Source organism: Colobus angolensis, unplaced genomic scaffold (assembly GCF_000951035.1).
Source record: "Colobus angolensis palliatus isolate OR3802 unplaced genomic scaffold, Cang.pa_1.0 Scaffold209, whole genome shotgun sequence".
NCBI lineage: Eukaryota > Metazoa > Chordata > Mammalia > Primates > Cercopithecidae > Colobus > Colobus angolensis.
The window spans coordinates 662,017-678,191 of NW_012115255.1; the positions used below are offsets into that span (position 1 = coordinate 662,017).

Consider the following 16,175-nt stretch of genomic DNA (forward strand, 5'->3'; position numbering starts at 1 on the left):
AAGACAAAGCCGTAAGAATTCTAAGACCTTGGGCAAAAGACGCAGCTTCTGGTTGTCAAATGGATGAAGACAATTCGGGGTGGAACGGTCAAGTACTCCTACTCCTTGACACACTTGTGACCCTGCGACACAGCTGACATAGAGCATCTGCGCACGGGACTCACGCTGTTTGTCCCCAAATTACCAATAATCTGTACACTTACAGCAAATGTGAACAAATATATTTCGATATATTTAAAAGAATTAAAAAAAAAACATTTCACAAAACATTTGTTGCCATAGGAATTATTTTTAGCAATAAATGCCCCCATCAAAATTTAAACATTGTTCAAAGTATGATTATCTGTACTAAGTAATGCAACAAATTCTGTAAACAGAGTCAGATACATTTCCCTGTAGGAGTCACTTCCTTCCTGGGATTAAAGCTGTCCCAGACATCTTTCCAGGGGACCAATTAAGAAACTGCTATTTTCAGAGCAACAAAAATAAAAGCTTTTATTTGTTCATTTGAATATAAAACAGGCGTTATCACAGATGTACAAAGCGTACTGGTGGTTTAACATACAAGAAGGTTGCTGTCCTTTGCACATAAAAATTTTGTTTGAAACTGTGATTGGCTGAGTACATGAATTTCTCTAACCAGTCACCACACTCTGAAACAACGCTGCTAACATTCAACTGATAAAAGGGACCATCTCCCTTGGGTAAAGTGTCAAGCAGGATTAAATATATATAATAAACAAGCACCATGAGGAATCTGCTCCTGTTTGATTAGGTCTGTGTTTATATGTTCATTGTGTACCCTCTTTTTGTGCAAGTTGATTACACGGTTTTGTCTGACTTCAAAAGCACAAGGTCACAAGACAAACATTTTTTACATTCTCATGAATGATTTATCTACAGTACAATTTCGAATACAGAATGACCCTTCTTTATTGCTGAAACTGGTGGTACTGTCTCCTTTCCTTCTTCTTGCACAACCAAATTTTGATCTCAGTCCACCAACTCTTTTGAGCCTAAACTCTAACATCAGAGTTGACAGGATGCAGAAGAGACAGCTGCTAACTGCCCTCACAGCTCACTGCAGCGTCCACACTCCCCGAACATAGAGTTGATTTGGTGACAGTTAAAATTATGTTTGAAGTGACATCTCAATTTGTTTTGCTTCCTGACTTCAGCTGGACCTCAAAGCTGTCCTGCACACTGCACCTAATGTTTCATAGTCAGTGTCTGACCTGAAGCCCCAAATCTACTTCCCTTTAGACAAGGTGGGTGGGTACAGGAAAATGTCTTTTTTCCTCCCGATGTGTGGTGGTTCCCCCCTTAGGAAGCAGAGACTAGGAATGTGTATCTGAAACATGTGGAGAAATATTCACACACAGCAATGAGGCCAAACAATATCTCAAGAATCAAATGGTTTGTGGAGATGGAAGGATGCACCACATATGCAGACAAATTTTTTTAAATGTGCCACTTTTTTTTTTTTTTTTTTTTACAACAATCAGCCTTGGATCTCAGAAGTCAAACAAAACTCTTTTAGCAAAAGGCTTACTGCTGACTGCATATAGCAAAGGCAGACAAAGACACTGCCCACAACATAATGAAAGTTAATCTAAATTTTGCCCAGCATCAATCTTAGTCATGCATATCTAGCACCGAGAGCCACTGCAGGGTCACATGGGGCAGGTACAGAACACATCTTTCTTGGAGTGCAGATGCTCCTTCTTGGTTGGACTCCGTGGGCCAATTCAATTTAGAAGTGCACAGGTGAGCTCTGAGGTGTGGCCAGGAGCTGCCAGGGCAGAAACTGGGGCGCACTCATCCACAGGCGGCAAACGACGCAGCTGGAGGACTTCTTGCTTCAGCCAGAGCTCTGGCATGAGCCCCCGGGGAACTGTGCTCACCGAGCGAGGGGGCCCCAGAGGCTCACGCAGAGCTGGCTGGGTCTTAAGACGAGGGGACGATCACCGATGTGAGTTCCGGACACTTTGTCCACTCCACATTGGCCATCAGAGGGGGAATCAACGCAACCCAGTGCAAACGACCACAGAATCGCATTCCTTTCCGCAGCAAGGACCAACAAAAGATGACACTAACAAAAACGATGAAAAACATTGTGCAACAAATTCTGGCAGCTAAGAAAACAGTGCTATTTGCCAACCTAAAGGCCCTCAGTATCATCAGCACACGCTGGCATAAACGCATTCACTGTTGTCCCACAGCAAAGAAAAAAATAGTGCACATTGAGCTTTGAATTCTTACACCATCCTTGAGATGGCAGTAATTTCACTTGCTGGTCTCTGGTTCTAGAAGAAACTTTTAGACAGGGCTCCTGCGGTCTGTGACTGCTGGCAACAGCAGAGTGGATGTGAGTACGGGGGGCACACCATGCAAGTGACAAGTTCTGCGTCTTAAACTTTAAAATCTCCTCTGTTCATTAGTGAATTTATATTTCATATATATATATTTGTTGTGATACTATCCACGCAAGATAATACAACACTTTTTTATATTAGCAAACATTACAAGACTTTAATATTCTTGAATGTTTTTCTCTTTTATAGTTCTAAAGAGATCAAAATAAATTAAACGTTTTGTACATAATTACATATTGAGGAAGTTAACTTATTTTATCTTTTTAGTTTAGTACAAAGATATTTGCAAGATAATTGCCGAAATACACCTTATTTATAATTTCTTCTCATTCTACACTAACTTCAAAGGCCACATATCAGCCTTGGTTTCTTCGCACATTTCCGACAAAGAAAGCTGCTGTAACCTAATTGGAAGGTGCTGTTTGGAGGGTTTTCTCGTACCTCAAACTTCCCTAAAAGGATGAGATCTAGCAATGGCTTAAATTAGTAACAGATCCATGTCATTAAGATTTCATGACACATTAAAACAGAGAAAACAATTCTTTGTCACACTACATAAATTGTTTAAAAGAACCCATCTGGAGGGCAGGATATTTTTTTAATTGCTATTTCGGCTTAACAAAATACCACATTTACGAAGAAAGCACTTATTATCCAATAATCAAAAAAGAAAGAAAAGAAAGTTTTTGAAATGGGCTTTTCCAACGAACTGAAGGCAGTAATCCAAAGTCCTTCTGAGCGAAATTCAGTGGTAAATTCACATTTCACCCCCATGCCGATCGTGGCTGCTGTGAGAAGTCCTCTTCCTCCTCTTCTTCCTCCTCCACTCTCACCACAAAAGGCTGCATTCTGGTGAGTGTTGCCCTGTGTCTGCACGCTTCAGTGGACACGGAGAACAATGTCTACATCTCTAGAAAAGTCCATGGAAGCCAGGAGACGAGACTACATGTTGTAGGCCACATAGATGGGGTCTAGCTGGTCCGCCAGAAACCCGTCCCGCAGGTGCATGCGCTGCTTCTCCCCACGGGAGTTGATGGGGATGACGCCGATGTCCACCACGACCACCACGCCGACGATCAGGTAGTGTTCCTCCAGGACCACGTTGGTCACCAAGGGAACCAGGTCCAAGGCTTCTTGCTCCGACCCATCCAGCTCAACCACAACCACCAACAAATTTGTCCAGGTAAACACAGCACTAAAAGACAGAAAAGAAAGCCAACATTACACGTTTATTAATGCTTTGTTTAACACCTGTGGTTTCTTTTCGAAGTTCCACTTGGCTGTCTCCAACCTGCCTGAGCACTCCCGACAGTCTCCTCTGGCCTCTCCGTGTCCTCCGTCTGCCGCCCACTAATCGTTCCCCACACAGATTTCCTGGCGACAGCACGGATCGGTGTTTCCTACCAGCCTTCTCTCTCGGTGGCTTCTGTGAGGGTTTCACCATCTTCCTGAGTTCCCATTTCTAGCACAGGGTCACTCCACCTGGCTAGCGGCCTCTGGGTTCCAGGGCTGCCTCTTTGCTGCTGCCTGGAGGATCAATGCCCCCACTGCCGAGTGCAGCGTGCCATCAGCCTCTGCCCTCAAGGCAGCCCTGTGCCTCCTGCTTCCAGAGCCCAGCTCTGCGGCTGAGAGGCGCACGTGCGTGCAGAGGCCTAGGGCGTGGCTGTCTACTCCTCTCTGCCTGGGCGGTGCGCCTGAGTGGGAGGTGTGTTTCCCAGTCCTGGGGCTTGTGCTCAGCATGGAACCTGGTCAGCCTGTGTTAGGAGGTGAATGCCGGCAGAGGCTCCAGAAGGGCTGGATGTGGGGGCTCTTCCTGGCGTGCCTGTGTCACTGCAAGGACGGGGACACACCTGGGCTGGCCCTTGGATCCAGAGGATAAGAAACACATGGAGAAGAGCCACCAGTCCCGGGCGCAGCCGAGCTGCTCGCCCCAGCTGAGCCAGCCCCTGGCATGCAGATGTGGGGAGATCGTAACAACTCTGTCTAAAGCACTGAGCAAGGGCCGGCTGCCACACAGCCGTGGCTAACCCATGTGCAGGGGTAAGTCTTCTGGAATGTGGAAGATTCACTCAGAAATGTTTTATTTGGAATCGAGTCATCTTTCCGCAGGACGGGCACCCGAGTATGTAGTCTACCCAACTGGCGGAAGCAAAAACCCGGTGCTTTCCATTTTAACGGATATAGGGCTGGCTTTTGGAACCAGTTGTTTAAGGGCCCCGATATTCACAGAGCCTGGTACTTGAGGTCTGCTTGGCTGAGGAGGCCAGAAGGTTCCCAGGCAGAGGGGGCTGGATGGAGACCAGGCTCCAGGGCTGCTGATATCTGCTCTCACGTGCCTAACACGTTCTATCGCAGCTTGAGGTAGGAGGTATTTTGGGAAACTCACTATTGTTCTAAGTGTGAGAGTAAGTCGATTAGGAAAAACACATATTTTATTCAGTATGGCCAATCCATGTTAAATTGACAGGGAAAATTGGAGAATTTTCCTGGAAATTCTCACTAGTTCTCCTGGATTTTGCTTTGTGACTGCCGCACGCCTATGGAGCGTGCTAAGAACGGTTTCCGAGGAGGCGTGCTGGTGCTGAATTCCTGTCATACTGCTCCTGGTGATGCTCATGTGAGCCCACACTGTGAATCTGTGACATCACAGATACACGCATCTCAGGAACATTTGTTATGCTTTTATTATGGCATTTGGAATTTATGGAATAGTCCTGGAGTATCCGAATCAGCTTGGCTCTCCGGAGGTAACAGAGCTGGCGGAGGGTGTGCTTGATCTGCTATCTCCTCTGGGCTGCCAGGGACCTACCGGGCGGTGCCAGCGACTCTCAGAGCCTTTCCAGGAGCTGTGCACGCTACTCAGTGCTGAGAACAACTGATGAGAAATGAGAAAGTTTGGCTTGAATTTGGCAACATGGAGAGTCCCGTTCTGCAACGCTGGGTGACACAGCCACGCTTCCCAGCATGGAGCAGCCCACGGCGGCCGGAAGGGCAGTGCGGGGAGGCTGGGAGAGGGAAGGTGGAGCAAAGCAGTTTGTATCTGGATCATCTCAAACATTCAAAAGTCCACTCAAAGGACACCGTGTGGGCAAGGGGCATGTGAGCCCCTGACCAGGTGAGGGACAGACCCAGTTCGGTGGCCACATGGCGGGTCACAGCGGCGACACTTTCAGAACAGGCCCAGCACCACGGGGTCTAGAAGCCCATAGAGAGCACCAGCAAGGCCCTCGAGCCACAGCTTTTAGCGGCAAACCGGACAGAAATGCTTGAGGGAGGTAATACAAGCCAATTAGAATTGTTTTCTTAAAAATAAAAAAACGGAAGGGCTGTTAACTGATATTCGTAGCTATTTAGATGGAAAATAAGGTAGGCCCTGGTCGAGTTTCAGTGCCAGAGTCTTCCTAGAGTTTCTGTCTTCTCTGTATACTCAAGGAGAGAACTGTCAAGGAAATCAACAATTTGAGGAATTTTGTTTGAGAGTAGAGGCTTAGCCAATCTGAACCACAGGATCACTGACAGGTAAGCAAACTGGATCTTGTAAATTCTGCCAAGTCCTCCATGTTCAAATTCAGCAAATGGCAGTTAAGTACCAGCCTTTACTGCACCTCAGCCAGCTAAGAGGAGGAAGGAACAATCTCAGAACCCATCCTTTCAGCCCAGAAAAGCTGTTCATGAGAGAGGAGAATGCGTCTGCCTCAGGGTCTCTGACCTGAGACGGAGACCAGTATCACCAGGCGCCCTCAGTTAGCACCCTGTCTGTTATCAAGGGAATGAACAAGTCTGAAGTCAACGGTATTGAGTCACTTTTCAGCCTAAATGCAAATATAAAGGCACTGAACAAGCCTGTGACACTCCCCAGCCCTGGCTGACTTAACTCATGGCACGCCAGCATCCAATCCACTCCCGCACATCAGAAGAAAATGCTGCTGTATCTCCGGCAGCACCATGGACACACTCAGCACGTCACGACAGATTAAACGGGCCAGAGAGAAAGACAAAGTCCCAGCCTCCAAGTCCTCACCTGGCCCAGAGCAGAGTCTGCCCCGGGCAGCAGGTGCGACGCACACACCTTCTCACTGTCAGCCTTGGTTTAACTCAAGCAGTTCTTCCTTTGGAAGTCTCTTCTGGGGTCTGGACAAACGCTGCTTCTCCTTCTCACCTAAAGTTTTCCCACGTCTCATGTTACTTACAGTTCCCAAGTCAACAGTCATAAAAGTATTTTCTGTGCCTACATATGTGTGAGGTTCGTTTTTTTCCTATATCATGCTTTTGTAAATTAAAAACCAAACAATTTGGCTTCCTGGAAAACCTTATCAAGTAGTTTTCATGGCAATAGAAGTCTATCGTTTTCAGGTAATATATGGTACATTAACTCTACGTGTGGAGTGTTCTTTTGTTACTTTAACCCCAAAAGACAAAAGTTTATAGTCAAATGCACTCCCTTCCCTACCTTAGCAAAACTCTGCTCTGCCGCCGTGCCCGCCACATCCTCAGTGCTTCACAAACTCGGCTCCTGATTTGGGCACAAGTTGCAAGCTCACGACTTACCATTCCGTAACGCTTTTATGGGCTCTGATGACCGAGGTCTCAATGTCGATCGGGTGGTACCGCATGCCCCGCAGCTCCATGGCTTCGTCCAGTGCCCCGACCACGTAGAGGGCATCATGGCGCTCTGTGGAGGAATGAAAGCCTGTGTGAGCTTCCCCATAATGCTGCTCAAGTCACTTTCCTTCTTTTCTGAAAAAAGATTAAAAACTACCCACAAGTGAGACAGGGATGCAAAGGAAGGGCCTCATGGATCCAGGGACAGTTTGCTTCTTCTGCCAGGGAGCTCCTTGGCAAGTGCCCGGCTTGTGTCAGTGCCCCACAGCTGGCTGCAAAGCCGCCATGCTCCCTCTACACTTGTGCTTTGGGAGAAGACCTTTCTTGGCTCAGCTTCGATATCCAGTCAACTGCCTGACCCCATGTTCACCGGGAGCAACTGAGGGGCGAAGTCAGCACCCAGTGGTCTGAGTCCCGTGGACCCACCGGCTGAGGCCTCATCTGCCCAAGGTCACACAGGATGCAGCGCAGTCACAGACCAGCTCCCTGACTCCAACCCACACGTGCTCCTCTGTGCTATTAACCCTGTGTCTAAGTGGGAAAAGAATGCGTAGCTCCTGGTCATGTTCACGAAGATTTCCTTAGCTCACAGAGCCATGAAATTTATTTCTATCCTTCATGCAAACCTCGGAATAATGACACTGACAACCAGTGGTCAGGTCCTATCTTTCCTTAATAAGGAAATGTCCTATATTTTTATAAGGTAGTAAGCATATTAGGGAAAATTTGTAAGGCATGATTGACATACAAAATAATATCAGAGATAAGTATTTTCTAATTTAAGTCAGACAAAGAAAGACGGAGACCCTGACTCGGCCTCTGCCCCTCCAGCAGCTTTGCCTCTCTTCTCCAGTGGCAGGGACACGCCCTTCAGGGTATCCCTGCTCCCAGGACTCAGTGGGAAGTGGCTTTCCTGGCCTTTCTCTAGGATTATAAATTGCCACCAGCTTTTACATCTTCCAGGAACCTCAGACAGCACCCTCAAACTAGTCTACAATTTCCCACAATGCAAACGTCATGCCGGGATATTTTTGTATGATCCCTACATGTAGCCCTTTGGGCCAGGCCATCGTGGGCATGTGAGAGAGGCATGTAAGGAAGCCTTGCTGACGTCCAGAAACTCATCTCCCTGAGGTTTTGGTCAGGCAAGATCTCACCAGGAACCTCAACTGCCATTGCTGTGAAACAGCCAAGTCCTGCCTCTATTGTTAGCAGCACTAAGGAGCTGAGAAAGGATTCTGGAATAAGCAAAGAATTAACTATGCGAGTGCACTTTTACTCCTCCGTGTCATGAAATACACCTGGCCTCACCCCGCTGTCCTCTGATGGGGCAAAGGCAATGCCGTCCACACTAGGCACCAGCATCAGCAGCACCAGGCCCTGCACTCTGATGAACGCATGGGCAGAGACGGCCAGCCACCAGGGCCCGAGAGCTTCACGGCCTCCTCTTCCCAGACGGGGGCAGATCCAGTCCTAGAAGCAGCAGCGTGCACGTTCCTGCAGCCACTGGGCCAGCCTCTGTCTCGGACGGACCCCGTGGGAGCAGGCGGCCTTCAGGCTTGCTGAGGAGACTCTGTGGGCTGAGATGTTGGGCGCTTTGCTGTGGGTGACGCTGCAGCCCGTGCTCAGCAGCCGCGCCCCTCCCCGATTTTCAGTCAGCACTTGGTTCTCGGGACAGGACAGGGTATGTGATGTGCAGCTCAGCTTGTTGGACACATTTGCATTTTGCCTTCCTGTCTTCTCTTAAACTCGGCTCTTTCCGCACTAGGTGGCAGCCAGCACATGTTTCCTCCTGGGTTTGGCTGCCATAAACCTTGGGAATAGCTTCTGTATTAGGGGAGCCTAGCCTCTCTGCCCATCTGTGTGGGGGCCAGCCAGCCTGGACTCTCACCTCCATTTGCATCTGTGAGCTCAGTTCTCCGCAGGAACCCCAAGTAGCCTGTGCGTGCCCAGATGGTCTGGGTGTCTCCAAAACTTAGTCTTGAGTTGAAGTGATCCGACTGGAGGGATTCATCTCCGTAAATAGTAAAATAACCGCTGGCATTGTGGGCACTGTGAACCCAAATCTGCAAATGGAGGGAAATTTCACTGTGGGTGACATTATTTTATCTCCAGGGAAATGAGGCTACAACTACTTTGACAATTCAATAAATTATATTCAGTGATATTAAAAGTTTCCTTGGACTGAATAACCAAGATGTTAATCTCATTCAGGTTTCTGGAGAGACACGCAGAGGGTACTGAAATAAAGGCAGTCTACCAAGTTTGTGGCCAAGCAACCAATCAAGCCATCCACCTACGGGGAACTTATTAAAGCAGATTAGATGACGATTTAACAAACAGCTTTTAAAAATACACACATCAAATGAACAAAGTCACACTAGATTCCTTCGCTTCTCCAAACGATTGTTTCTAAAGAGCAAGAACAATGTTGAAAAGCTTTGAGATTCATTTTCTCACTTCACCTGGTGAGCATTCTTCTGGACACAGAATGCAAGAAAACCATACACCAAAAAACCAAACCTAAGGGATGAAGGCACAAAACACCAAAAAACGGCAACAAAAATGCCTGATGTCTGACATTTGGGGAAATAGGTAAGCAAAGACTGATAGGGTGAGTCAAAGCCACAGCCACGTGGATTACGTAGAACCATGGACAGGGCTGGACAAAAGCAAAACCAGGTAAGTTCCCCAGATGCCCACGCAGCTGCATGCAGCTGTGCCCACACAGCAAGGGTCAGGAGAGGAGGCCTTTTAGGCTCTGGAATGTTGGCTGTGGAGACATTCTGGGCTTGGCTGCTTCCATTATTTTACTGACAATGAAAAGCGGTCAAGTTCCGGGAAGTCAGAAACGGGTTCAGTATTGCACCCACGTCCCCAGAGCAGTGCCTCACAAATGAAAAAGTGAAACTAGAGAGTGCACCATCAGATCAGGGAAACGACAGCTGTCCTCTGCTCCTTAACACAAAGAAAATTCTCATTAAGGCAACTGAGTATTACTCAGTCAAAAAAAGGAGGAAATCCTGCCATGTGCAACAGCATGGATGAACCTGGAAGACGTTACGCTGAGTGAGAAAAATACTGCACCACCTCACTCATGCGGAATCTAAACAGCTGAGTTCACAGAAGCGGGGGGTAAACAGTGGTTACCAGGGGCTTCAGAGTGGCAAGGGGGAGATGACGGGCAAAGGTGCCAACCTTCAGTTAGAGGGCAAATAGGTTCTGGGGAGAAAATGTAGTGTGGTGACTACAGTTAATAATACTGTATTATTCACTTGAAATTTGATAACAGAATAGATCCTAAACGTTCTCATCACACACACGCAAAATGTGAGGTGACGGATAATAGAACTAACTCGGTCGTGGTAACTGTTTCAAAATATGTATATACATCAAAGCATCACAGTGCATTCCTTAATTTATACAACTTTCTCAATTAACCTCATAAAGCGGAAAAAGCACACATTCCCAATAAGAAAGTCATCCTGGAAATTTCACCAGTTCTGGCCACCCTCAGAGGGAAGAGAATTCTGACCTTGGCCTAGCACGCGTCTCGGGCAGCACCCGTGAGGACCCCCTCCAGGTGCTGGAGAAGCAGGCTCTGCTTCCAGCTTGTTTCTAGGAATGCATTTAAAGGAAACTCCTAAGTGAGAGCAGCACAGAATTTCATCTTCACAATTCTGATCTTTCATGCGACTGAGAGAGGTCAAGTGAGGGGCCAAAAAAAAAAAAAAAAAGCCCAAGAAGCGAAGCAAGGTGGGACCTGAGAACCGGTGAGGGCTTGCTCATTAGCCAGGTGTTCACCCACGTACGTGTAGAAACGTGTTCCTGCATGTGCCGGAGATGTGGCCGGGGATGTGGCTGAGGATGCGGCCGGGGTGGGGGAGGAGGAGGGCTGGTGCTGTTTATAAGAAGATGCCAGTTCTTAGCACGTCTCCCACATGTGATGCTGGGAGCCATTCAGGAATGGGGGCACCTAATGAGACAGGACAGGTGACAAGGGGAGCGAGGGTGTCCTTGGCTGGACATGGGGCTTGGTCCAGTGGCATGGCAGGCCTGGGGTAACCGGAGGGAGGGCACGCGTGCTGCCACCGTGGGAGGAGGCTGGCTCCAGACACGCTCTTCTCCAGTGCCCTCTGCTTCCCTGTAGAAGCAGCAAGCTCATCGCCAGAGAGAAGAATGGGGCAGGAGGAGGACGCATGAGACACGTGGCCTCTCAGACTGGGGACGCCCAGCAGTGCCAGGGCCTGCTTGAGATGAGGTGTCAAGAATGGAGACCAAGGCCAGACAGTTACACGGGGCAGCCTTCTCCAGCTGCATCCTGCCAGCAGCGCGGGGGACGCGGAAGGGCCCAGCGGCAGGGAGTTAAGAGCCAGCCAGGGTGGGTTCATCCTGAACAAAATGAGGCAAAGGTGTCAAGTTCCACTGTTTGCCTTCTGATCTGAAATAAACACATGATCTCTTGGCTACTGTGTCCTGATGGTGTCGTTTGCACATTACTCCCTGTGGAGGCCTCTGCCATTTTCCTGGTGAAGGACTTCTCAGTCGTAACAGCAGGAACACGGAAAGCAAACTCAAGAACTAAGAAATAAAGAAACTCGGTCCATACACATTATGTGTTTAAATCTTTTCTGAATTATTTGAGGAGAATGTATTAGGGTTCCCTAAGGAAGTGCCATTTTGTAATCGTGAGCTTTCATGGACTCATCTGAGCCACAAAGCTCACCTCACGCTATTTCCCTGGCAATCATGTGAGCGGTTCTGACGGTGTCAAGGCAAGCCGAGGACACATCACAGAAAAGTAACCTGGATCTCGGAGGACACGCAACTCACCTCTCCAAGGTGTGAGTCCCCCAGCGGTCCTTTTGTTTCTGGGTTGGCAATTATAATCCGAACCCCTGGAAGTATCTATTTGGGAGAGGAAAAGTCTCTTGTCAATGGAAGGAACACAGGGAGAGGCTACCCACAAGCCAACCTCAATTTCGTCTTTATGTAATTTCCTTTCATATGCCATGTCTCCTGGTCTCCATTCTGTTTAGAAAGCAATTACATCAAAATTATATGCCACAAAGTTATGACCCATTAGACAATCACAGCATGACAATCGCATTCTCACTGTAGCTGTTACGATATTGTATGCTGTTATGGTGACCTTAAAATTAAACATTTTGATTGTCATACCTCAATAAAGCTAAAAGAAATCTACTGAAAATCATGAAAACAATTTTTGAAAAAAAAACATGGTACATGATATAATGTTTCACAGAGCCTGACCCTTGCAAAATGGGAATTTTCAGTTGTTTCAATGAAGTTATTTAAGATATTTACAGAGATTCAATATCACATCTCACATCATGGCACACGCATGGATGGAGGGTGATGCTTGCCGTAATCGCTGAAGGAACGGAGTCACAGAGTGACAGTTTCAGGGGTAAGCATGGACTCGAAGACAACCCAAAATGCTTTTGGCAAAACGACAGAGTAGGCAGCTGCTTTGGTGGTGCCAGAAGGGAAAGATTCTGTGTCAACTGCTAGTGAAGTCTGCGGGTTTTAATTAGAACGTCCATGTGGATCTCCAGCTCATCTCCACTGAATTTTCAACTCAAGATACTGGGGAACTTTTTCCGGCAGGTAAACATCTTTTACTGTGATGGATGTCAGTATTAAGCATTTTTCTTTCTTTCTTTTTTTGAGACAGAGTCTAGCTCTGTCATCCAGGCTGGACTGGCACGATCACAGCTTACTGTAGCCTTAAGCAACCCTCCAGTCTCAGCCCCACAAAGTGCTGGGATTAAAGGCATGAGACACTGGGTCTGGCCAGAATTTCCTTCTTAAAGTTTAGCTTAGAAACATCTCACATTCCACTGATACCACTTATATAAGGAATCAAAAGTTTATTCTGGAAATCCTGAATATAGCCTGTCTCAGATCAGCTCATCTAACATTTATGATTGAGATAAAGGCAAACCATTTTATGGTAAAAACACAGAACATCATGGAATAGTCATACTGTTAAATCTCACTTAAGTTGGAAGTGAGATTTCAGGGCTCTGGTCTCTGCTGCTGACTATGGTCTGCCAGACTGTTAAGATGGATGGTGAGCACATTCCTACTGTTGGAACCAACTCTGGAAAGAATTCTAAGTTGCGGCCATGCAGGCAATTTTATAATAGGTCCAGAAGCAACATGAGATGCTTTTCGAATTATGTCAACGGAGAAGGAATCTGACAACTGGGGCCAAAAAGGAAAAAAAAAAAAAAAAAAAGGTTTAAATATGTTTTAGGTTTAAATATGTTTCTTGCCCTGTAGTGCTAGGAAAACAAAACAAAACAAAAACAAAACAAAACAGCCACTGTGGCAGAAACTACTAGTTGTCTCTTGATAACCATTCTTTTCTACTTCCATAGTAACAGATACCCTGATTTTTAGGTAGGCCTATAGAGATTCAGAATTGATATCTCAATAGCTCCCAACCTTTAGCTACGTGTGGCCATGTGACCACGTTCTGATCAACGGAATTTCAGTGTAGGACAGCTTGGGAACCTTCCCTATGGTCTGCATGCTTTGTTCTTTTCTTTTTCTCCTCCTGCTGGCTGGAACGCGGAAATGATGGCTGGAGCAGCAGCAGCCGCCTCAGCTCCTCAGGTGCCCCTGGGAATTGGGCTCCAATGTGCTGAAAGAGACCAAAGGCACCAGGGCCTGTGCTGGCTTCATGGAGCAGGAGATGCCTATTTCCTAACTTTTACCTGAGGAAAAAAGTCTAACGTGTTTAAAACACTGTTATTTTGAGTTTCTATACTCATGGATATGTTACTTTCAAGTTAGGAAAAAACCTTCTAAAAAATACATTTCTGAAAACTTCAAAGCTCCTACACTCAGAAGCAAACTGATAGAGAAATGCAGGCTTCTTCCTATAATACTTACCTTTCCCGATTCCATCAGGGGCAGGCTATGAGGGGATCCTCTTTCCACTAAGCGAACTCTGCAAACAGAAAGAGAAAATGTTCCTAAAATATTCCTAGATGTGTTTTCTGTCCAGTTTTCCCCTTCACCAATTCACACGAGGTCACAAGCCTGGCAGCTGTCCAGGAAAGTTGATTCTGAGCATCATCCAATGGCAAAGACAGAAGTTGTAAAAAGAACAACCCAGCAGCAGAGGAAACTGTACCCAAAGTAAGGGCCACAGAGAAGACAGATGAAGCCACATCTCTCAAACCTGCAAAATAACTGGAAAAATGACTCTGAACTTAAAGTTACCATGAGTCCACTTAGCATTTTCAGAAAGGGAAAAGAACACGGATTACAGAGCATCCTTGAAAGAGCTGTGGGTCACCCATGACCGTGTCGCCTGGTCCTGAAGCACCGACGGCTGTCCTGTGGGTGGAAGGCAGGGCTAGGTGTGCAGCAGGCGAGAGCCCTCCCAAGAAGGTGCGGGCACCGAAGGCAGGGCTAGGCGTGCTGTGGCCGAGAGCCCTCCCAAGACAGCACGTGCATCACAGCCAAAGGAGCAGAGAGAATTGCCGGGCCCTGACGGCAAAGGTACTCAGAAATTAAACTCTTTTACTTCGAAGAATACGTAGTGATAATTTAATCTTAAGAACTGCCAGGGAAATCGCAGCGGGTCACAACCAGAGCTTCGCTAACGGTCCTCCCAGGTGCGTTATTTCTGTATTTTGAGGCCTTCACTACTGGTTTTGCATTTTTACCAAGTGCCTAGTAGACCATGACACTCTTCGTTCACCTAAGGGGCAATTTTTATTTAAACAAAATAAAGCAAAGGACAAAGTGCTTGAAGGCTTGAAGACAGCGGATCAGAGGACCTGCCTCCCACCTGGGGACAGGCTGCGGGCAGGGGGCCTGCTGGCTCCTGAGACACCTTCTTACCATCCCCCCACGGATGTGTTTTTTTGTTTTTTAAAGAGACAGGGTCTCACTCACGTCACACAAGCTGGGGCACAGTGGCACAATCATGGCTCATCGCAGTCTTGACCTCCTGGCCTCAAGCAATCCTTCCACCTCAGCCTCCCGAGTTGCTGGGGCTACAGGTGGGTACTACCACATCTGGCTAACTTTTACGTTTTTGTAGAGAGGAGATCTCACTATGTTGCTCAGGCTGGTCTCAAGCTCCTGGTCTCAGGTGATCCTCCTGTCTCAGCCTCCGGGAGATTACCATGACCAGCCCTCACTGAGATTTGAAACACACCAGGGACCCACTCTCAGGCACTCGGCGCAGCAGTCTTCCTCTGTAACTGACAGATGTGCCAAGGAAGGAGGATGAAGGGTAGGGAAGGGGCAGGAGGTACCAAGAAAGAAGGCTGAGTGTCACGGGGCCCTGAGGGGCCAGTCCAGCGCAGCCCTCTGCGTGGCATGAGGTACAGACACCTCCGGGCTTGGGGGTGTTCCTGCCCCCACAGGGGGAGGCACCCAGCAGTGTGGAAGGTGGTACTGGCCTGACGTCCTGCATGTGCCAGACATGTGGTGTCAATAAACCAGGGAGCGGCGCGAAGGGCTTGACAGGGCCTTGACCGGCTGCACTGCTCCTGCTGGACCTAGGGCTGTCTGCAGTCAGGGGCACCATCTCCTCTGGCTGTTCAGTGGCTGAGGCCACAGGACAATTTCCTCGCACCCAGCCTGGCGTGACTTCTCTGGTTGCTGCAGACAGGAGCAGCCTGGGCCGGGGAGGATCATCTGTGGCGGAATAGGGAAGGCTGGCAGCACTTTCTCTTCTGCAGGAGACGGGAGAGGAGACGCTGGGGAGGGCGCCTGCGTGCGTCAGCAGGAGTCTGATGAGGGAGGAGGACTCACTAGAGCCATTTCAGATCAGATGAGAACCCTTAACTCTGCGGTGTCTGTCTCAAAGGGAAACCTTGATGCCAGCAGCCGAAGAGGACTGCCAAAGAGCTCACATGAGTCAAGCTCTTACGGACTATGCTGACAGGCTTGATGATGCTAACCTCCAAAAATGCCTTACTGGCTGTTTTCACACAGAACTGCAAGAAACTAAAGAACTTTTAAGAGCCAGGTAGCATTATGGTACTTCAGGACTTGCCATGAGAGAATACCTAGAATTTGTGGTGCGCAACACAAACGTGCTCCTTTAGACACTGAGCACGGAGCAGCTCACAGCCAGAGGTGGCACGCGCACACTTGGGACGTCGGCGGGACGTGGCCATGCCAGGACAACGCTACTGACTCCCT

General features: G+C 47.9%; 1 protein-coding gene across 1 annotated transcript in view; it reads right to left on the minus strand.

Moving 5' to 3' along the window:
• Positions 1–211: 211 nt before the first annotated feature.
• DIP2C (DIP2 disco-interacting protein 2 homolog C (Drosophila)) overlaps positions 212–16,175 on the minus strand; it is a 263,569-nt gene continuing 247,605 nt past the window's right edge. Inside the window, exons 35-39 of the mRNA XM_011942302.1 lie at positions 13,902–13,959; positions 11,811–11,885; positions 8,869–9,043; positions 6,924–7,047; positions 212–3,570 (exon numbers count right to left, since the gene is read on the minus strand). Of these exons, the coding sequence (XP_011797692.1) occupies positions 3,318–3,570; positions 6,924–7,047; positions 8,869–9,043; positions 11,811–11,885; positions 13,902–13,959 (685 nt within the window). The 3' untranslated portion in view covers positions 212–3,317. The remainder of the gene's footprint in view (positions 3,571–6,923; positions 7,048–8,868; positions 9,044–11,810; positions 11,886–13,901; positions 13,960–16,175) is intronic.